The sequence below is a fragment of the Podarcis muralis genome, chromosome 6, assembly GCF_964188315.1.
Source record: "Podarcis muralis chromosome 6, rPodMur119.hap1.1, whole genome shotgun sequence".
NCBI classification, from domain to species: domain Eukaryota; kingdom Metazoa; phylum Chordata; class Lepidosauria; order Squamata; family Lacertidae; genus Podarcis; species Podarcis muralis.
Genome location: NC_135660.1, coordinates 23,688,524 through 23,711,781, shown reverse-complemented (window position 1 = coordinate 23,711,781; position 23,258 = coordinate 23,688,524). Strand labels below are relative to the sequence as shown.

Sequence of the window (23,258 nt, the reverse complement as noted above, 5' to 3'; positions counted from 1 at the left end):
GTCTCCTGACAATTCTCTGCAACCTACAGCTCCCAGAATTCTTTGGGGCAAGTTGTGGCTGTTTAAAGTGGTGTCATAGTGCTTTCAGCGTATGGTGCTAATGTGGCTCTTATAGTGTTCTTAATCAAGCACACTCAAATAGAGCAGACTCTCTGCTGCATGCATTCAGCCCCTCACACCTGGTGAGAGGGGCTAAAAGGCTTGTCTTAAGGGAAACGGCTTGGTAGCCTGGCCACCAGATCTATGTAAAGTGGCAAGAGGATTGCAGACAGGTGGCCCAAAGCATTTCTGATTGCATTCATTTCTTGCATCTTCTGTAATTTCTCAACTCCTGAGGGAGAAGGAAATGTTCAGTATGTTACCGCAACATTAGCACAGCCAGAGGAGCTGCTGGCAGAGCTTTAACCCTGAGGTCCTGTTTTGACACCTTTCATATAGCAACTTATGAAAATGGGGCCGTAAAACTTAGAAGGAGTGATGAAACTTTTCTAACTGTTCTTCCTGTGAAAGCCGTCCAAAACTTTATTCTTTCTCCCTTCCTCCCACTCTCTGCAACTAACACACCTCCAGTCTTTCTAGTACAAGTTCAAAAGTGTAGAAATTTTGCATATCTTAAATATTTCAGTCTAAAGCCAATCAGTCTCTCTGAGCAGTCTTGGTATGTGGCAGCTGAGCACAGACCAGAGTTAAAGGTAAAGGGACCCCTGACCATTAGGTCCAGTCGTGGCCGACTCTGGGGTTGTGTCGCTCATCTCGCTTTATTGGCCGAGGGAGTCGGAGTACAGCTTCCGGGTCATGTGGCCAGCATGACTAAGCCACTTCTGGCGAACCAGAGCAGCGCACGGAAACACCATTTACCTTCCCGCCGGAGTGGTACCTATTTATCTACTTGCACTTTCACGTGCTTTCGAACTGCTAGGTTGGCAGGAGCAGGGACCGAGCAACGGGAGCTTACCCCGTCGTGGGGATTCGAACCGCCAACCTTCTGATCGGCAAGCCCTAGGCTCTGTGGTTTAACCCACAGTGCCACCCGCGTCCCTGGACCAGAGTTAGGTGCACCTAAAATCTGATCTGCTGTAGTATGGAGTCACTGGAGCAAATGTATATCTTAGTCTTTCCCTACTGAGACGAAGTCTTTAGCTTATCAGTCACTCGGAGGCTCAAAGGTCTTGCTTATCACTGGTTATGTTGTTTGTTATTATGAGAACGCTGCATTTCCTCATTTTAATTTAAACACCAGAGCTGTGGAATCTGTAGAACCAATAAGTGCAAACTTGTCGTCCTTGCTTTGTTATTGAAACCTCGGCTCAAGCAGCACAAACAACTCCAGTAATCCTATTGTAGGTGGTTGAATGCTTCCTAGCGTGAAGTTTTGCCTTTACTCTAGAAGCCGAACCTGTTTCCTAGTGATCAAAGGAGAGCTGGTCTCTCTGGGTCTGTGTGAGTCATACTGTGTAACAGCAGACTAACTTTGTTGCTGTCAGCTGACTTGCCTCCGTTAAAACTCACGGAGACTAGTCAATGGGAATCAGTCTTGACTGAAGTAGATAGTAAAAGATGGGAATCAAATTACTGTGCCTTCTCATTGCTACAGTTTTGACTGCCTATTACATATACAGCCCCTTACCAGAGAATGTTGAGGACCGCTGGAAGCTGATGCTCATTGGTGCTGTCTTTAGAACTTTAGACCATGTGGTAAGCTTAGACGTTTCTTTATTCCAGGCGTCTTGTGCATGTGAGATTGCTTGAATGCAAAAAGGTGGTGTGGCGGGGAGGGGGGGGGGAGCTTACTGAAAAATGTTGGGATTGTGCAAAATGAGAACTAACAGCTATTAGTTGCATTATTTGGCAGCTGGTGGGGGCATCATGAAACAGAATTCATTTGTCTCTTTTTCTTTGACTCTCTGGACAGAAATGTCCTACATATGAAGATGAATACAAATAGAAGGGAAGCTTACCTGTTAGCTTTTAAAACCATTTAATAGCTTTACAAGGCAGTGCATCCTGTTTTCTCTGTTATTCTCTAGCTGCTGTAGAAATCTGAGCACCCTACTTTTGAGTCAGAAGCAGTGCAAAGCTCCCTTTGATAACAGATATAATTACGCTTCACATTTCATACACACTCTTTAGTCTGCACGGCTGCTGCTATAAATAACCAGTTTTAATGCTAGAAGCAATCAATCAAGGGGAAAGCTCTTAGAATTTTCCTCGCCACTGATGTAATTTCTAATTGAAATCTGGTGTAAGGGAGAGGGGAACATCCCTGCTAATATATCTACCATGCCAGACACTGTTAATGATCTCCGAGTGAATTGTGGCTACTGCAGCAATTGAGCACAGACTGAAATTACTTTTCTTTTAGGTATCTGTTTTGCTGTACTGCATACATGCATGACTTTCACCAGCTTGCTGCTTATGTATTTACCTATAGCATCACCTAGGAGCCGCAGGGTGGATTGCATAAAAAGAGAGATACGCATAAAATTACAGAACTTGTTACAATTATTTCCCATTTCTGGGTAGCAAGTGGTTGTGGGTTCAAGCTCCACACTGGGCAAAAAAATCCCTGCATTACAGGGAGTTGGAATAGATTACCTTTGTGGTCTCTTCCAATTCTGCAATTCTCTGATTCTATTAAGTTGCTGGACGTTTTTGTCCCTAAGTGTAAAAATCTGTTTGCATATGCAGAAAGAGGACCCAATGGGTGGTAGTCACTAAATTTTACTTTGAATAGACCCACTGAAATTAATTGACTGAATGTAGTCATTGTCTTTAATTTCAATGAGTCTGCTTTTAAGTAAAAGCTAAGCTGACTAGCACCCAAGAGCTGCATTTATTCACCAACTATAAGGCATCAGATACATATGGGAATCTGACCTGTTTCTGAGGCAAGGTCCCTAGGGCTTTGCTTGCTGGTTTCCAGCCAACACTGTGATCACACCTCAGGGTTTGTGTGTTTTATTGCTGGCATGCTGCTAAAAGAGTAGCTTTCTGAGCGCTTGCTGAGGTGTGCAGAATTTAGGGGTGTGGCATCGGTTTTCATGTCACTCCCTGGGTGTTTGAATTGCCTGGTGGTGGAAAGGTCACAAAAGTGCGGCCTTAGAAAGGAGAAAAATAAAGGAAAACAGAAGAGAGCAACAGGAAGAAAAGTGTCACGCAAAGCGGGGGGGGGAGGCATACAGCACTCGCCTGAATCTGATTGTTGGGAGGTGTGTGGCAAGGCAAACAGGTGCAGTATGACTAACATGGGAGAGGTAGGTAGGGTTGCCAAATTCTGCATGGAACTAGAGAGTTCCTGCATTACATACTGCATTATTGGTATGTGATTTCCCCATCACTTTGATGGAAGAAGCAGCATGGGCTAGAATTCTCCATTCCACATGAGAGCCATTTCTGGTAATAAAAAAAAAGCATGAACAGAAGATGATGCTGTTCCAGTAGGGCCCAAAACTTTTATTATTTTACCCTGGGAGAGCTTTGATGAGTTCAGCTTCTCCTAACAGAGCCAGTGTGGTGTAGTGGTTAAGAGCGGTAGACTCGTAATCTGGTGAACCAGGTTCGCGTCTCCACTCCTCCACATGCAGCTGCTGGGTGACCTTGGGCTAGTCACACTTCTCTGAAGTCTCTCAGCCCCACTCACCTCACAGAGTGTTTGTTGTGGGGAAAGAAGGGAAAGGAGAATGTTAGCCGTTTTGAGACTCCTTCAGGAAGTGATAAAGCGGAATATCAAATCCAAACTCTTCTTCTTCTTCTATCACGGCTCTGCATACTAAAAGGCTTTATCTATGTGGTGCCTGTTAAATCCATGAATGAATTTATTAATACGGTCGCAGACCAGCGTCAACACACACAATATCACAGATCATAAAAAATATCAGAAATACAAGGGACAATATGAATATAACAAGGATTTAAATATAAAAATTAAAATTAATTGTTAGCTTGCCCCCTGTAATTAACATTTAGGGGTTTGGACATTATGGGATACCACTTGCTTCCTGCAATTGATTGCAGACGCACAAAATTTAGCTACATTTAATGTAGTCTTGGGATTCTTGTCCTCTAGCAGTAGTTTTAAACTATGGTATTCCGATTCTTTCCTGGACTTTTGCAAAACAGGTGTAATAAAAGTCAAACGTATATCCTCATAAAGACGACAACGTAATAGCACATGTGAAGCAGTTTCAACTTCCAACGAGCCACAAGGGCAGACCCGTGCTGTGTATGGTTTACCCTCAAATCTGCCCTGAAGTAAGGCAGAAGGGAGAACGTTAAATCTGGCGAGGGTAAAAGACCGTCTGTATTTGGGTACCTGAAGACCTGACAGATAGTTAGCTGGAGAGAAACCTCTCCCCTGGTCCCTTATTGCTGGATGTTTGATCATTTCGCTCATGTGGCATTGTAATTCTACGTCCCAGATACGCTGGCGGATTATAGTCCTACCTTTCTCGAAGCCTGTCGCTATCAAGGTCTGCTGTGGGATCCCCAAGCCTTTAAGCTTTGCCTGTTAAATTATGGCTTCATGCCAGTGTTGTTTAGATCACAGGTCCTGGTCTGACACTTTAACCACTGCCCCATTGGCTGTCTAGTGCTAATAGCAAACTCTGTTCTCCAAAATGGCACCACCTGCGCAGAAGCGGGGAGGTATCAGCAGGGGGAGCAGGGGGAGCCCTGACATACGAGAAAATCTCTAAAGGGTTGGGAATTCGTTCCCTTCCAAAAGAGCCACTTTGATGAAGGCTAAGCACACTTCATGGCCATTGATTGCTGGGAGTACGGAAGGAAAAACTAGGGAGAACAGAATGAAGTATCCTGCAAGGGGGAATGGCAGGCTGGCTGGCTTCATAAACAGGAGTGCTCCACACTGCAACATTGCATTGCAAGTCCCAGTGTGGTGTAGTGGTTAAGAGCAGTAGACTTGTAATCTGGTGAACCAGGTTCGCGTCTCCGCTCCTCCACATGCAGCTGCTGGGTGACCTTGGGCCAGTCACACTTCTCTGAGGTCTCTCAGCCCCACTCACCTCACAGAGTGTTTGTTGTGGGGTAGGAAGTTAAAGGAGATTGTTAGCTGCTTTGAGACTCCTTCAGGTTGTGATAAAGCGGGATATCAAATCCAAACTCTTCTTCTTCTCTTCTTCTGGTAACAGCCTGTAAGAGAAAACACAACTTGTGTTTTCTTTGCTCACAGCAAACCCCTCCAACAAGTGCTGAGTTGCCGTATCTTTTTTGTTGACGTTGCTCCTCTGCCTGTAATAGCAGCCTAACAGTCAGATATTAAGCTTTCTCCCTTCACTTCTCGTTTTCTCTTCCGGGCTTCTTTTTAAAGCCACAGGAGGAAGGTGAGAAAAACAAAATAGACAGACGTTCGTAAGAAATCTGAAGCACTAAACCTTGTCCCAGTTATATTTTATATATGTAGATAGTGATCTACATACAACGTGAGATTTCTCGTCCTGCTTGTTCTTCTGGTATCATGTGTGTGGGACAACACAATATAAATGGATTGAAAGCTTGATCCTGGATAAACTTTAGTTGTTATACCGCGGGGGTTTTCTGGCAATGTGTGGTGTTGCTACATAATGGGAGGGGCTATGGCTCAGAGGTAGAGCATGCCAAAGGTCTCTGTCTTAACCCCTGGCATCTCTAGGTAGGGCAGGGGGAAATCCTGTGGAGCCACTGCCAGTTAGTGTCTGCAGTATTGAGCTCGATTGACCAATTCTCTGACTTAGTATAAGGCAGTTTCTTATGTTCCTGTGCCAGATGCCTTCAGCTTCATCCATGCCTTCTTCTGTATATGGTAAATGTATGGAGAGGGAGAGAGGTGAACTGTGCCACCAGTCCACCCCCACAAATCATGCACTACTAACCTTGCCCCCTTGATACCCACATGTTCAGTGCAATGTCTGCAAAAGGGTGCCCATGAACAGCTGAATGTAGGTAAAGGTAAAGGTAAAGGGACCCCTGACCATTAGGTCCAGTCGTGACCGACTCTGGGGTTGCGGCGCTCATCTCGCTTTATTGGCCAAGGGAGCCGGCATACAGCTTCTGGCTCATGTGGCCAGCATGACTAAACCACTTCTGGCGAACCAGAGCAGTGCACGGAAATGCCGTTTAGCTTCCCGCCGGAGCAGTACCTATTTATCTACTTGCACTTTGATGTGCTTTCGAACTGTTAGGTAGGCAGGAGCAGGGACCGAGCAATGGGAGCTCACCCCATTGCGGGGTTTCGAACCGCCGACCTTCTGATCGGCAAGTCCTAGGCTCTGTGGTTTAACCCACAGCACCACCCGCGTCCCAGGATGTATGTAGGCACCCTATATATCAGGATTTCTGATCACACAGGGGTCCTTGTGGGTTCAGCTGCTCATATGTGAATATGCCTTTGAAGATAATACTCTTATTACTATTTTGGTGCTAGGCAAAAACATTCCTCTTAACCCAGGCATTTGGAGTATATCCTCATTTGGAGTATTGAAGAATCTATGGCCTTCGAAATGTTTCTTGGGCTGTGGGTGGGTGGAGGGTTATTGTGTTGGCTTTTTGTGTGTTAGGTATTTTGTGCTTTTGTACTGTAAACCGTCCTGAGATCTGCAGGTGAAGGGCAGTATATAAATAAATATTAATACAATATTTATTAATGAAAGTATTTAATCATCACCATCAACACCTAGAATAAAAGAAACCTGCATATGTACAGTACCATTAGCGGGAGAAATCCATGCATGGGTGCAAGCCCTCCCCATTTTAGGAATTAGGCTGAAGGCGAGCAAACTGCCCAGGGCCTTGGCCAGGAAATTGTACTTGGAGAAAATGCACCCTCACATAATGCACATTATCAAAGCCCAGTTCCAACCCCTAAAGTATATTTTAAACTGAGAGCTCGGCTGCCAACCCTAAAGGATCATGGGGCACATTGGATGTATGTGTAGCTATTTCTCTATCCACAATGCATTGATTTTGGCAAAATGTGCCCGGCTATGAATTTGAATGACAACCAAAACAGTGTAGGTGGCTGTGTGTCCAAATTTCCAGAGGTCAAACCCTCTGTTTGATGGAGGAGTACGCTCCCAGTCGGTCAGAAGGAGAGCAATGGGGAAGCACCTTGAAGTTGCCCATCAGCTGCTGGACAGCCCACTAATCTGGCACACAGGTCACTTAACCACAGTCTTCCTCACTATAGTGAGATAAATTATGGAAATCATTCCATTTTTTAAAAAAATATAAATTAGTACTTGTGCAAATGTTATGTAGACCCTTGTCCCCTTTTTGGTTTTGTGCAAATCTAATGCAGTACAGAAAAAACACCAGAAGCAAATAGGAACATGGGAAGCTTCCATGTACCAAGTCAGATCACTGATCCCATCTAGCTTGGTATGGCTTCTCGGATTAGCAGGGGCTCTCCCGGGATTTCAGGTAGGACTCCTTCCCTGTTCCACCTGGAGATGCTGGGATTTGAACCTCGGCCTTGGAAGGACCACAGTGCAGTGGCAGAGCACCTGCCTTGCAAGCAAAAGTTCTCAAGCATCTGCAGGTACGACTGGGAATGTACCCTAACTGAAGCTCTGGAGAGCCACTGAGCTAGATGGACCAAGGAGTCTGATTCAGTGTAAAGCAACTTGCTATGTTCTATGACAGTTTGCATGCAGTTCCTCTCCAACACTGCACTGTTTTCACAAGAATGTTTCATGCACCATGTCTAACACCAAAGATCATGCATTCTGGGCAGCATAATGTGCTGATATCAGGCAGTGTTGCCAGAGAGGGTGTGGGTCTAACTATAAATCTAACTATATATCTAACCACGGATTCTGGACTCAAATGATTTCTGGTCAGTTTGTCCAAATCTTGGGTTGCAAAACAGCTCTTTGTGCAAGCTTAAACAACATTCTAATTTTAGGTGATGATTCTTTAGAATAAACGAGATTGGTTCATCCATGGACATTTCATCTGCTTAGCAGCAGATACGGTAGTTCTGGAAGATACGTTTAACACCACAAATGCTGGAGTAAAGTAAATTCAGGAATCATTCCTATGTTGAAATAGCATCTATATCAGCTATGCAGTTTCCTTCGGATACTATAACCGAGATTTATATGCTGCCTGCCATGGCATACTATGGTCATGGAATGTATTGCTTCCTCTGTAGGGGGGAAAAGCAAAATAAGGAGAGGACATTTGAGCAGACAAAGGACCAGAAGAGAAAGGATTAAGCCCTTTCCCTGTTCTTTTTCACAGAAGCAACCTGCCCTAGGCTGCTCTAGGTTTAAAAGAAAGAGAAGGATTAAGAAAACTCTTCTTAATCCTGTCATTTCAGCCAAAGTTTGCTAAAGAATTAAGAGGCTTTTAATGAACTTCAACAGCCCTTTTCTGGTGTTACCCTTTCGTGCAATTGACATTGTTTCAGAGGGAGCACAGGGCTGCATCCTCTGGCCCCAGCAGCTCCCCACCCCATTCACAAACACAGGTGTGGGGTGGGAATGTCTGAAGAGATGGATGTTGTCTACACAGGTAGACTGTGATGTAGAACCCCTTGCCGACCTAGCAGTTCGAAAGCATGCCAGTGCAAGTAGATAAACTGGCACCACTGCAGTGGGAAGGTAAACAGCATTTCCATGCGCTCTGGTTTCCATCACAGTGTTCCGTTGCACCGGAAACGGTTTAGTCATGCTGGCCATACGACCCGGAAAGCTGTCTGTGGACAAATGCCGGCTCCCTTGGCCCGAAGTGAGATGAGTGCCACAACCCCATAGTCGCCTTTGACTGGACTTAACCATCCAGGGGTCCTTTACCTTTTTTACCTTTTGCCTAGAACCTGGCATGATCAGGGTTCCGTAGCCTGAGTCACAGTGTTCCCCCTCTTCAGTGTAGATGGTGGAGGGGCAGAGACCACAGGGGCTTGTCGCTGGCTAAACCCTGAATAACACTAAATTTTCGTTTGAATATACAGTGGTACCTCGGGTTAAGTACTTAATTCATTCCGGAGGTCTGTACTTAATCTGAAACTGTTCTTAACCTGAAGCACCACTTTAGCTAATGGGGCCTCCTGCTGCCACCGCGCCGCCAGAGCACGATTTCTGTTCTCATCCTGAAGCAAAGTTCTTAACCTGAAGCACGACTTCTGGGTTAGCGGAGTCTGTAACCTGAAGCGTATGTAACCTGAAGCATATGTAACCTGAGGTACCACTGTATACTGGAACAGTTTGTTCTATGATACAGAGTTATGGTATTATGTTACTGAGCTAACAGCAGGTTTTAAAGAGGGAGTCTATGAATCCCACTTCCTTATTGTTGCAATTTTGTACTACATTAGTAGTAGTACTACATTAGTAGTACTACATTAGTAGTAGTACTACATTAGTAGTACTACATTAGTAGTAGTAGTAGTAATGATTTTATTCGTTGTTTTTCAAACAACATGTAGTAGCATGACTTGGGGTGGCTATGACTAGGTGGAGAGGGGTGGTGGAGGTGATGATGTTTTTTTTACAAAGGCAGCCCTTAGTGTACTGCCCCAGAAAACTTAAGAGAAGCGTGGAGTCTGAAGATAACTGTATTCTGATCTGTGCTTTAGTCTGGGAACATGCACAGATACGACCCACGCAGCGCCTCTGCTTGGCTCCACTGCCTGTCTCCTTAACAGTTATTGCCTCCTGCTGTTGCTGTTTATGCTGCTATGACTTCCTCCTCACATCTGGCCTCTCCTGCAGACTGTGAATTAAGGATGCCAGTGATTGATTACCTGCCTGGAGTTCAGCATTTCCAGGTGGGCTACCTTCACTTCCTGTAAAAGGAAACAAGAATAGGCTGCTGACATTTCTCAACCTGCATGTGGTTTGGAGTAGTCCAGCTGCCGCTGGGTGGGGGCCATTGTTTGTTGTGGGTTTCGGGATCACGTAGTGATAGTATAATGAAATCATAAGAGCGTGGTCAGACCTCCTCTGGCCTTTAGCAAAACTTGAAATGTAAAATATAAAACTTAGCAAGAAACCTAAAGTTGTTGACACGGGCCTCGTTTGCACTGTACATTTTAAGCTCTCTTGTACCACTTTAAGACATGGACCCCCCCCCCCCGCCAAATCCTGGGAACTGTAGCTTTTAAAACGTGGGATTGATTGGTAAATCACTCTGGGTCCCGAGGCTTATACACCAAAATTACTTGAGAAGAACAAGAAGCCAACAGGGATTGCATATTATCACTGGAAACAATCCAGCATCATTAGGCAACCAATAGCCATACAGTGGTACCTCGGGTTACATACGCTTCAGGTTACATACGCTTCAGGTTACACACTCCGCTAACCCAGAAATAGTGCTTCAGGTTAAGAACTTTGCTTCAGGTTGAGAACAGAAATCATGCTCCGGCGGCACGGCTGCAGCAGGACGCCCCATTAGCTAAAGTGGTGCATCAGGTTAAGAACAGTTTCAGGTTAAGTACAGACCTCAGGGACGATTTAAGTACTTAACCCGAGGTACCACTGTAAATCATTGTCAGATGTGAGTGAAGTAAGTGAGTGGACTAATTAATGTAATGAAAAGGCTGTGTCACTGCTTGATGGTATCACATATGCAAATATATTTTGTTGCAAAAGACTTGTCATACAAATGGTTTGGGAGTGTTAATCCTCTCTTTCCCTCGAGGAGATGTATGTAAACAAGAGACTTATGGTGCAATCCTATATGTGCCAACCCAGAAATAAGCCCTGTTGAATTCAGTGTTCACCTAGGCAATTGCAGCCACAGCCTCTTTTCTACTAGGGCCACATTCGCACGATATATTTAAAGTGCTATGGTACCGCTTTAAACAGTCATAGCTTTCCTTACCCACAATTCTGGAAAATGAGGTTTGTTAAGGGTGCTGAGAGTTGTTAGGAGACCCCGGATCACCACACAGAGATAAAATTCTCAGGGTGGCTTAACAAGCAATCCTTCTTCCCAGGGAATTCTGGGAATTGTGGCTCTGTGAGGGGAACTTGCGTTGTCAAATGTTCCACTGAACCAGTAGTGCCTGCGCATGACCAAAGTTGGAATTAACTAGGGACGCTAACCCAAACTGGTTCTCAAGAGTTATCTTCAGAATCTTAGGTCCCTTGTAATGTTAAGAATTAGTGTAACTATCAACGCTGACTGGCTTTTTTCTTTTTTCTTTTGACATTTTGTTTACATGAGGCATTTGTACAAACCAAGTCATGCAGCGGAACACAGGACTATGGGAAGAGAGGGGTTCAGAGGTGTGCAAAACCTTTGGGTGATTGTTTGGACAATCCTTTACATGTCCATATCTGTGTCTGAAATAACAATCTGTTGGTTTATAGATCTTAAGAGCCTTAACTGGAATATCTAGCTCAAGCCGGCTGAGCTGCATAACTGATTGGTGAGGGTGCGGTCATCTCTTTCAGAAGAATACAATTAGTGCATTTTCTGCAGTATGTGTGCAAAGGGGCAGTTTAGTCTTTATGTGTGCTGTAGAAACAGATTGTAAAAGGGGCGGTTTTCGTGTTCCTCACGTATTTCCCCTCTTGCGCAGCGTTATATTGCCTTCTGTGGGTTTTGGTATCTTTGTTTCTTTCTGTTTGTTTTCTGTGAATTGTATTCTGTGCATAATTTCTCCTTGACCCAAATCCAAGGACAGCACCAGACTTCACTGAGGCCTTGGTATGATGCCACCAATGGCTTCCAACTTCTGCAACACACTCGCCTCAACACACAACGCCGCGGCCTCTGCCTCTGCCATGATAGTAGCAGCCACTTCACTTGCCACCCTGCTTGCTGTGCCTCTGGGAAGTGTTTGGGAACTGGGCAAGTAGCATGTCACTTTTGAATGGCAGCCAAATTTTACTCCCCTCCATAGAGGCCACCTGCCATTTTAATTGATTTCAATACACTATGCCATGAACCACAGATCTGTGAAATTTCATAGGTCAATGGCAGCGGTCAGCAAACTTTTTCAGCAAGGGGCCGGTCCACTGTCCCTCAGACCTTGTGGGGGGCTGGACTATATTTTGAAGAAAAAATATGAACGAATTCCTATGCCCCACAAATAACCCAGAGATGTATTTTAAATAAAAGGACACATTCTACTCATGTAAGAACACGCTGATTCCCAGACTGCCTGCAGGCCGGATTTAGAAGGCGATTGGGCCGGATCCAGCCCCCGGGCCTTAGTTTGCCTACCCATGGTCTATGGAGTGAGTAAATGAAACTGGAAACCGTGCTTAGCTCCCATGCAATAATGGCATCACCATCCAGACAGCACTTAAATGGTTTTTCATGGGTTCTGTCCAGAAGTTAATTGCTTTTCTTTTTGTATGCACATTACTTTCCATCACATATAAAAGCAGCTTCAGATTCTAAAAAAAGCATGTCCAAACCCACCCAGATTCTCTAGTTTGGGAGATTCAAAAGGGGGAGGGAAGCCTTAAAAATAATAGGCTATCACACTGAAGGTCTCAATGGTTAATCTGGACAATTTCTGGTCTTATGTGGTCATATCTACTCAGTGTAGACCCATGAAAATTAATAACCCATGTCACACACATTTGTTTGCATGGGTCTACTCTTGAGTACGACTATCATTGCATACAACCACTGATTTTGGCACTGGCAGGGCTGTTGGAGCTAAGCTGAATTTGGAATCTCTCCTGAGGAGCTGGAAACATAAATACAGCACACACAGAAAAGAGAAACACTCTAACAAAGGCTAGAAGCACATCTAATTTATTTCTCTCCAAGAGCATGACAGTTTGCATGAACCACTTGATGACCCGTAACTGTGTTTCGTTCTTTTCTTTACCTCCCCCTGTCTCCGCTAGGAAGTAAAAATAGTTAAATGTCAGGTGGAGAGCGTGAGATTTATGGTGGGAATGTGGCTGTGAGGAAGGTGTTTGTCCCCCTCTCCAGCATTTAGCTATCATGAAAGCTAACCAAAATCTGTGTTCACAGTAGTGTGAGCAAGACAGTATGTGGGATGGCATCTCACACACCTTGGGGTGTCCTCACTGCAAGTGCAATGTTATAGGCAATTCCATCTGACCTAGACAAGCAATATTTCACCTTAGCAGAACAACCCCCCCCATAGGCGCCGACTCCATGGGGCTTGAGGGGGCCCGAGCCCCCTCAAAAATTCGTTTGGGGGGGCTCCGCCCCCCCAATAATCTCCGGCGCCCCTCCAGCAGAGCGCCATCGCCGCCCCTCCCCCAGCCCAAAATGCACAGGGAGGGGTGGGCTGCATGCCTCCTGCCCTCCCTCCCGAGCAAAAGCTCCACCCAATTTCCTTTGGAGCTGATTAATAGGCGCAGCACGCTCTCCCCTATTCGCTCACGAGGAGGCGGCGCCACTTTATTTGCATATTCATGAGCTTATTTATTATTCATGAGCTTTCCCGGGCCCCCCCAATATTTTTTATAAGTCCGCGTCCCTGCCCCCCCCCAATATTTTTTGCAGTTTCGAAAGTGACAGGGAAAAGCATTGAAACTACTGAATGCAAGATGAATGCATACAGTGGTACCTCAGGTTAAGTACTTAATTCGTTCCGGAGGTCCGTTCTTAACCTGAAAACGTTCTTAACCTGAAGCACCACTTTAGCTAATGGGGCCTCCCACTGCCGCTGCGCTGCCGGAGCACGATTTCTGTTCTCATCCTGAAGCAAAGTTCTTAACCCGAGGTACTATTTCTGGGTTAGCGAAGTCTGTAACCTGAAGCGTATGCAACCTGAAGCGTATGTAACCCCAGGTACCACTGTACTATCATATAGCCACTCTGTAAACAAATAAGAACTGTTATGTAAAGACCAGCCTTAGTCCAACCATTGCATGAACTTTGTGCAAGGAAATTAAGATAAATACTGAATAAACAGGTCAGCTGGTGGAGCCTTGAGTTTTGCATTTGGCTGGAAAAAAGAAGGAAAGGAGCGGCGGGGGGAGCTGCAAGTGGATATTGCTGGCTTTGGGGAAACTGTTGCTGCTTTGTAGATGAACACAATATACTTGGGTGCCTAGTCCCTCCTTTATGTTGAACATGCATATTTAGAAACAGATATCACAAAGTCTCCAGTGTTCTTTCTAATGCAAAACGCCACTTCTGCTTTGCAATCCCTGGAACTTCTTAATGCTCCAGGATGTGCATACCATTCCAAATGATTAACGACGATGTTAATATGCATGCCCAACTTTTAGGCTATTTTTGATATGAAGGAGAAAGGAAAGAGGCACTGATGAATGTAGTCTTTTATGTGGCTTGAGAGTTGCGTAATACATTGGCATTAATATACCTCTTGTTTTCCAGGGTTCAGTTGCCAACAAGCTGGGTCTCGCGCACCACATGGACGTTATGATGAGCCTCACCAGTTTTGAACAAACACCGCCAACATCGGATGAAAAGGTCACTGTGACTGACACAGAATTTAATGGTGTCCCAGTCCGTTTGTATATCCCTAAAGGGCAGCCCGATTCCTTGAAGAGGGCTATGATTTATATTCATGGGGGTGGATGGTGTCTAGGATCGGCAGGTAAGCATGTGTGCTTGTTTCTGCTAATGTGGGTCTTGAGTTGAAAGTTGAAATGTCTTTGAGACCGGTGTCGTGATACAAGACAGCACGGTGGCTGCTACTTGACAATGTGCTTCCGGCGAGCGTCTCCTCTGCTCCAACGACAATATACCTGCAGAGGATGTATTCCGCCATCTAATTCTCTGCAAGTCTGAGAGAAGCAATTAACTTGTAGATTGCATCTAGCAGGTAAACCACATGAACTATATGGCACGCGATGAAAGAACTGAAATAATCCGATTGCATCCATTGGTTATGCAAGCAGAAGGCAGCTGTCAGGCTTCTGGGAATCCAGTCCTTCCTCCCCATGGCAGGCTGCCAGTAACCGACAGACAAGAAGCTCTTACCAATGTATTTTATTCAATGTTCACAGAGAGAGGCTTAGAATGTCGCCTCTCGGGGTAATGGCGTTGCTCCAAGTAATCTCCTCACCCACTTCTCTCTCAGTTGTCTACAGCACCACCGCCCCTTACGGGGGCTGCTTAAGGCCATTTGGCTTTTAGCGTTCTGCTCTACCGCTTTCACTGCTCACCGGGTTCTGGGAGGGGGGGCGTCTGCAATGCTTTCTAGTGATAATGTGTTCGGCTCTTCTTCTCACCCCTCCTCTCCTCCCATTATCTCCCAGCTTTGCCCCTCTTTTGTCTCAGAGCCATGACCTTCTGCAAACCCCTGTTGTAAATCTATACCATGGGTAGGCAACCTAAGGCCCGGGGCCCAGATCTGGCCCAATTGCCTTCTAAATCCAGCCTGCACATGGTCCAGGAATCAGCGTGTTCTGACATGAGTAGAATGTGTCCTTTCATTTAAAATGCATCTCTGGGTTATTTGTGGGGCCTGCCGGGTGTTTTTACATGAGTAGAATGTGTGCTTTTATTTAAAATGCATCTCTGGGTTATTTGTGGGGCATAGGAATTTGTTTATTTTTATTTTTTCAAAATATAGTCTGGCCCCCACAAGGTCTGAGGGACACTAGACCGGGCCCCTGCTGAAAAAGTTTGCTGACCCCTGATCTATACTGTCTTCCTCTTCTCTGGGAGGTGCTGGAGGAGGAGGGGGCTCTCCACCATTCCTCCTAACCCTGACAGCAGCCGGACAAATTTATGGAGGATATACCAGTTGCATGAAGCCACAGGAAGGGAGTGTGTGATCTTGTGCTCAGGTCCTGCGAGCTGGCTTCGCCCTGTCATCTGCCCAGCCACTGTGAGAACAGGTTGCTGGACTAGATGGGCCATTGGCTTGATCTAGCAACCAATATTTCCCCTCCTCCTCCTCCTTCCTCTAGCAACCACTTATAATGTGCTAGATCAAACCATATCCAGGGGTTCAGCCCCTGAACTCTGGGAGCAGTGACATTCAGGGCTTCAGTGGGGATGGGGAGAAAATCACCCATACTGGGTGAATGGACCCTGCACCAGCAGAGCGTAAGTGGGCCCTAGTATTGCATTTTTAGTACATCGTTAGCATTGATATTCTGGTTAGTCTGCTGCATATTTTGGTTTAACTCTTGCTCCCCCCCCAAAAAAAAATCTAATCTAATTTGTATAAATGAATGGCTTGCTATTTTGTAAGTTCTTCTTTTTGAAAAATAAAATAAAATACTCAGAGTGCAAATGATATCTCTTAGGGAATATAAAGCTGCGAAGGACATGTTATATCCAAGGTGTGAGATATGAAAACTAAGATCCCATCTAGGACACCTTCTTGGACTGCAGCCAAGTCACTTGTGAATGGTTTGTTGAGTTCCTGTCTTTAGATAAAGCGGTGTGCACAGGAGTTTATTTCATTGCCAAGTGCTGAACTGCAGGGATTCACAGAAAGTGCAGAAAAAGCTACTGCCAAATGAAACAGGGAACTGTGTGTCTATTTGTTTCAGAAGAGCAATAAAATATTCTTTATTACTTACTTTGTTGCAGCCATGCAACCCTATGACCTCCTGTCGAGACGGACTTCAGAAACACTAAATGCTGTCGTCGTATCAGTCGAGTAAGGAATGGTGCTTCAGAGTGTTTATTGTGAATAACACCTGATCCTTTGCAAACAGAAAACTAAGCTTAATTGCTGCAATCTAACACATGCACTGAGCATACTAAAGCCCACTGATTATTTATTTAATAAGCATTATAGCTTGCTTGATGGTTAAAACCCCAGGCAACCTCAAAGCAGTTTACAGTGAGCTTCAGCACAATGCAACCTGGGTTTGGACTTTGTAGCATGCAGGGAACAAAGTCCTACAGTTAAGCGTAATTGCATATCATTCACATAGCATGGGAGTAATGCATAGCCACCAGTCCCATCAACACGAATGAAGTGAGTTTCCCAGCATGCAGCAGTCAAGAGAGGAGGGAAGAAGGACATAGCTTTGCTAATTTTCCTCAGCTGGAGGCAGAGGTTTGTTGGCATCTGTCTGTCTGAAGAGGCAATGAAAGAATGTGCCATCAGGGGTCAATCCAAACCATTGGAGAGTTACAGCACCTACAGAGACCGATAAGGGAGAGGCATGTTTTATTGCAGCTGGGACAGAGGAAGACATCCAGTTACACTGCTGCAGATGCACCATGGTGTAATGGATGGATGGAGTGTGGTAATGGGTGGATGGTTGCTGTGTGGGCTAGCTCTCAATTAAAAATTGGAAAATGCAGGTCTTCAGGGCTTTCCCAAAATCCTGCAGCATGGTGACTCAATGCAGGTCCAAAGGAAGGGAATTCTGAAGTGGGGGAACCAATGCAGAGAAGGCCTTCTAAACTAGGGTTAGGCAATGTAGTCCACTCCATATGTTGTAGGACTCTAACTTCCACCAGCCCCCGACAGCATGGCCAACAGCCAGGGGTGATAGGAGTTGGATGTTATGTGTGAACCATGCCATACAGCAAAATGTGGGACTCTTCAAGGTCAAGTTGAAGCCCAGTGTTTACATCTGCCAGATCAGTTCTTAAACTGCATTGAGTTTGTCAAATAGTTGTAATTCAGTGAGAGAGAAAGGGGGAGTTAGTTTGCCTGGTGAAGGGTAAGTTGGTGGGGTGTAATCAGCGGCACAAGTTCACAAGTGACTGCTCCAAACTATATGTTGAAGGAAGTCAATTTAATTGAAGGGGGGGACACCTAGCATCCATGTCACAAATTAGATTTGCTTTCCTTTCACAACCAATTCTTCTTTTTGTAAACTGTCTCACAAAGGTACAGGCTGGCACCGAAACACCACTTCCCAGCTCAGTTTGAAGATGTGTTCACAGTGGCAAAGTACTTCCTGCAGAGCAGTGTCCTTGAGCAATACAACGTAGACGCAAGCAGGGTGTGCGTTGCAGGAGACAGCGCAGGAGGGAACTTAGCGGCAGCAGTGGCACAGCAGGTGAGTCATAACGTATTGGAAAGTTGGGCTTTCGAAAGGAGCCGCTTTCGTCTTTGTTATGCATCTGAACCCTTGCTCTCCGAAGCCATCCTGTAACCTGCTACCTTGGGGAAACAAGCAGGGCTGACACCATCATCCGGTATCCTTAGGTAACTGGGATCCTCCAACGGGAGCTTATTCTAGGCACCCCACACTTGGTGACTGGATATGGGAAGCCACCTTTCCAAATTTCTCATGGTGCCCTGGAGCAACATGACACCAGATGCTCTGGAGCAGGAGCTTCATCACAGGCAACCTTTTGGCAGCGCATGGTGTGCAGGGCCAAAGACAAAGGTGGACCAAGCAATGGCTGCAACTCTTACCTTTGTTTACCATGCTAAACCAGGGCCAGGGCCTTTTCAGTGATGGCTCCAACCTGGTGGAATGCTCTGTCCCATGAGACCAGGGCCCTGCAGGATTTAACCTCCTTCCGCCGGGCCTGTAAGACAGAGCTATTCCGCCCGGCTTTTAATTTGAATTCAGCCTGATCTTTTATTTCCCTTCCCTTCTCTTCCCTCCCTCTCCCCTTCCCTTTTATGAAGATTACCTGCTCTGAGACCCCACAGCTAATTCTCCCCTGGCCTTGTTGCTGGCCCAAGTAGGACTAATTCAGCCAGGTAGCCCTGGTGATTATCTAATGTTTATTAGATGGATTTCCCCTAAATTGATTTCTGAACTTTGAATTTTATTGTTATTCATGTTTTTATACTGTATTTTATGCTGCTTTTACAATTAAGTGCTTTAAATTTCTTGTTAGCTGCCCTGAGCCAGGTTTTTGAACCAGGAAGGGCGGGGTATAAATAAATAAAAAATTATTATTATTATTATTATCATCATTGGCGACAAGAAGCCCACCAGGTTCAATGTGATTTTCAGCATAATCCTAAACATTCCTGCTCAGAATCACATTATAGTGTTTGATAGCATTTGCTCCCTAGTAAATGTGTTTAGGATATAAGCCTTACTTAGTAAGTAAACCAATTTACATGTGCTGTACTGCTAGGCATAAATAGGGGTACACACACACACACACACACACACACACACACACACTTTTGTTGAGAAGCTCAGTGCCACCTTTTCAACAATGATCAAAGCTGATTGACCTGATAAATATTATGGGAGCTCCAGACACTTCATATATCCAAATCTACACAATCAGCTGCCCTATAAACTCCACAGAGGGTTGACTCAATTTTAGTAGTGAGATCACATTTTGAAATGATTTATACAAAAACATGTCTCCTGGGTTGTTGTATTTTTTAACCTCTCTTGAACGAAATTCTGCAGAATCTGGCATAGTGAGATACTATTTATGCATAGCCAACAAAATACAATCATCATCATCATCATTATTATTATTAGTTGAGGCTCCATGCCAGATTTGAGGGGAAGCTGGGCAAGGTTTCCTCTGGGTCCTGCAATGCTTCCCAATTAGCGACCCCACCCCCAGCATGGCATCCCTCACCAGCATCCATGATGGTCCATCCTACAGCAAACCTTTACTGTATGACCTAGTTCCGGCCTAGTAAGCCTTTGTGGCAGTTCCTTGCTGAAATCAAGCGCTGGGAAAGTGCCCAGCCCAAACTAAGTGGGTATCCTAAAATGCCTTCAGGATCCAGGTGCAGTTTGATGAGATTTTTCAGCAGATGATCAGAGGGATATTCTGGCAGACAACTTGACATGGAGGAGGTTCCCTGAATAAAGGAAAAGAAAGTTGAAACACTGCCTTGTCGCCAATGATAATTGTATTTTGTTGGCTATGCATAAATAGTATCTCACTATGCCAGATTCTGCAGAATTTCGTTCAAGAGAGGTTAAAAAATACAACAACCCAGGAGACATGTTTTTGTATAAATCATTTCAAAATGTGATCTCACTACTAAAATTGAGTCAACCCTCTGTGGAGTTTATAGGGCAGCTGATTGTGTAGATTTGGATATATGAAGTGTCTGGAGCTCCCATAATATTTATCAGGTCAATCAGCTTTGATCATTGTTGAAAAGGTGGCACTGAGCTTCTCAACAAAAGTGTGTGTGTGTGTGTGTGTGTGTGTGTGTGTGTGTGTGTACCCCTATTTATGCCTAGCAGTACAGCACATGTAAATTGGTTTACTTACTAAGTAAGGCTTAAATCCTAAACACATTTACTAGGGAGCAAATGCTATCGAACACTATAATGTCATTCTGAGCAGGAATGTTTAGGATTATGCTGAAAATCACATTGAACCTGGTGGGCTTCTGACTTCTGTCTTTTAGGGTTAGGTGTAAAACAGCCTTCCGCAATCTGGTGCTGTCAGTGTGGTGTAGTGGTTAAGAGCGGTAGTCTCGTAATCTGGGGAACCGGGTTCGCGTCTCCGCTCCTCCATGCAGCTGCTGGGTGACCTTGGGCCAGTCACACTTCTGAAGTCTCTCAGCCCCACTCACCTCACAGAGTGTTTGTTGTGGGGGAGGAAGGGAAAGGAGAATGTTAGCCGCTTTGAGACTCCTTAAAGGGAGTGAAAGGCGGGATATCAAATCCAAACTCTTCTTCTTCTTCTGTATGTTTTGAAGTGCAACTTCTTTCTGCCCAATCCACCATCAGCAATGATGGGAGTTTTAATCCAGCATAATCTGGAGGGCACCAGGATGGGGAAGACTGATGTAGGGTTAGGGTGTGTCTTGAGCTTCTATTAGCAACTTCCACAGATACAGATGAGAGCTTGGTAAATACGAATTACTTAAAAAAGAATATTAAACACTTCAGATGATAGTGTAAATACTGGGGGTATAAATATCAGCATGTGTAATTTTCAATAAAAGAGGCAGGCAAACTGCAAGCCTATACTGTGTGTGTGTGTGTGTGTGTGTGTGTGTGTGTGTGTGTGTGTGAATATCTCCTTTTCCTTGCACTGTAAAATGTTTTCTGGTAAGGTGGTCCATCTGACATGGAGCCAGGAGGGATTCTTGTGTAATAAATGACATCTCTCCCCCCCCCCCTTAACTGTTACAGGTTCTACGTGATCCTGGTGTCAAAATTAAATTCAAGATCCAGGTTTTAATTTACCCTGCTCTTCAGACGATTGATCTGGACTTGCCGTCTTATCGAGACAATGCGAACATGCTAATTCTGCCTAAATCGTTAATGGTGAGATTCTGGAGCGAATACTTTACGACTGACATGTCTCTAAACAGGGCGATGGAGGCCAACCAACATGTTCCCGCAGAGCTAAGCCATTTGTTTAAATTTGCAAACTGGAGTCACTGGCTACCTGAAAGGTTTAAGAAGGGTCACGTTTATACCAAGCCAGTCTATGGCAATTCCGAGCTTGGAAAAAAATACCCAGGATTTCTGGATCCAAGAGCAGCGCCACTGCTGGTCGATGAAAGCAAACTGCATGGCTTGCCCCTCACATATGTCATCACATGCCAGTATGATGTCTTGAGGGATGATGGACTCATGTATGTCTCACGACTTAGGGAGGCAGGAGTTAATGTAATACATCAACATGAGAATACTGTCCATGGGGCTGCGATGTTTAGTACAGGCCCATTAATCTTAACTGTGGGAGAGAAGATGGCAAATGACTACATTGAGTGGTTGAATAAGAACTTATAAACGAAGCTGCATCTGTGGAATGCCTTTGGCTCCAATCAGTTTGACTTGGGTTTTATACAGGAGGAAATGATCGTTTCTCTGAGTAATTTTGATATTGTACTTTGGTGGTGGTTTGGTAATTGTTATAGAATCCTTTCTTTGAACAAGACCAAGATGGTTGTTTGGGGTTTCTTTTGTTGTATCTGTCAAATTATGCTTAATTTAAAATAAAACATTGGAACAAAATGAATGGTACTTTCCAGGTGTGAAATTGCTGTTTTGGACCTATATGTTGTTCTGGCTTGCTTTTGTGAAGACTCGTGTGATTCTACCTGGCTCTGCAAAGTGACCTTTTGGCCAATGGCTCATAGTACCCTCAGGTATTTGTCTCGAGTTAAGAGAAGACTTTGGATGAATAGCAGGTTTATTACTTGACTTAAAGGTAAGGGTTTTGATCAATAGCTTGAAGGGTTTGGCCCAAGTTCCATAGCTGAGATCACTTGACAGTTTCATATGAGCCCATTATATCTTTTCTTTTGGTAGACAATACCTTTCCAAATTTTTGTCTGCTCAACAGAGTTCATGGGTTCAGATGTAAACAGCTGGGACGATCTGACTTGCTGTAAAAGCAGCCTTGGGTTAAGAAGGTATGGACCTGTTATTTTCAGTTTATCTCAGTTGCTCATTTTCCCAAACTTCCATTTGCCACATTTCCAATTCAGTTTGCATTTTTAAAAACGATCCTCAAAAAAATGCGCCAGCATTTTGGTGCACTTTTCTCCTAATATACAGTTTCTATGGAATTTTACCTACTTTACACATTTTTGAAAGCCTGTTCCCAAATATAATGCCATTTTCACAAATATATGCTTACTTCTCTAATATATACATTTCCACATATATTTTTTGTTGACTAACTGCATCACAACATTCAGAGAAGTGTGCATTTAGAAAAATACATGTGTTTTGGTTCATGTTTTGCAGAGTTCAGAATCTTGTTAAAATGCAAATCAAACAAATTTCTCCCCTATCCATGCCTGGAATGTCATGTTTTAAATGACCAGATCTTATCTCATCTAGCAATTCTCTCTCTTTTCCCCTACTGAGGGAAACTGAGATGTTTATCTTTTAAACCTATTGAGTACTGCAATGTCAAACAGAGCTGTCAAATTCTTACAGAATCACTATATGTTATTTTCTTGACTCGTTTACTTGGTGTCCCTTACACAATAAACAAAATGTATGTTGACTTAAATTGTTTGCTTCAGTGTATTGTGGGTGTTTATCAATCTGAACATTGAGATAATTGAACTATGCTATACGGTCATTTACCGTTGTGCAAATTAATGGTATTGTAGCACTCACTAAGAAAATGATTCTAATATCCTGGAAAAAGCCTATGTCACTTCACATTGATCAGTAGGTGATGTGGGGCTTGGGACACTGGCTTTGTATGAGAGTTCTGTGAAAAAGAAGTGATTCGGTTTTCAAAGTTCTATGATCCCAAGGAAGAGTTAAATTTGTAATGGGAATGGGGATAAGAAGCAGAGTTGGTTAAAAGGTGTCTTGTGATTGGTTATATGTTTGTTCTGTGTTCATCAGTAAGGATGGAAGAAGATCAGTTGAGTTGTGGCTTTCTCCGTTTCTAACTTTTCCAATCTTAAATTCTATTCTCCACTTTTTTTGCAACAGTTTTCAATTATTATAATTTTAAACTTACAAATATTCATTATCATTTGAGTGCAATTTTCTCCT

The 23,258-nt window shown here is 44.3% G+C and overlaps 1 protein-coding gene across 1 annotated transcript; it reads left to right on the top strand.

The window, feature by feature from the left end:
• Positions 1–1,407: 1,407 nt before the first annotated feature.
• AADAC (arylacetamide deacetylase) lies at positions 1,408–22,758 on the top strand. Its single transcript, XM_028731314.2, has 5 exons — positions 1,408–1,695; positions 14,281–14,503; positions 16,456–16,525; positions 17,717–17,888; positions 20,919–22,758. Exons 1-5 carry the CDS (start codon positions 1,558–1,560, stop codon positions 21,522–21,524), a joined length of 1,209 nt encoding a protein of 402 aa, XP_028587147.2. The 5' UTR covers positions 1,408–1,557; the 3' UTR covers positions 21,525–22,758.
• Positions 22,759–23,258: the final 500 nt, after the last annotated feature.

What these genes read in the sequence shown, in the direction of transcription:
- AADAC (XM_028731314.2), top strand. Translation starts at nt 1,558, where the DNA reads ATGGGAATCAAATTACTGTGCCTTCTCATTGCTACAGTTTTGACTGCC. An exon ending in ATGGTGTCTAGGATCGGCAG is followed by an intron (nt 14,504 to 16,455) that starts GTAAGCATGTGT and finishes ACTTTGTTGCAG; the next exon opens with CCATGCAACCCTATGACCTC. An exon ending in CGGCAGCAGTGGCACAGCAG is followed by an intron (nt 17,889 to 20,918) that starts GTGAGTCATAAC and finishes TAACTGTTACAG; the next exon opens with GTTCTACGTGATCCTGGTGT.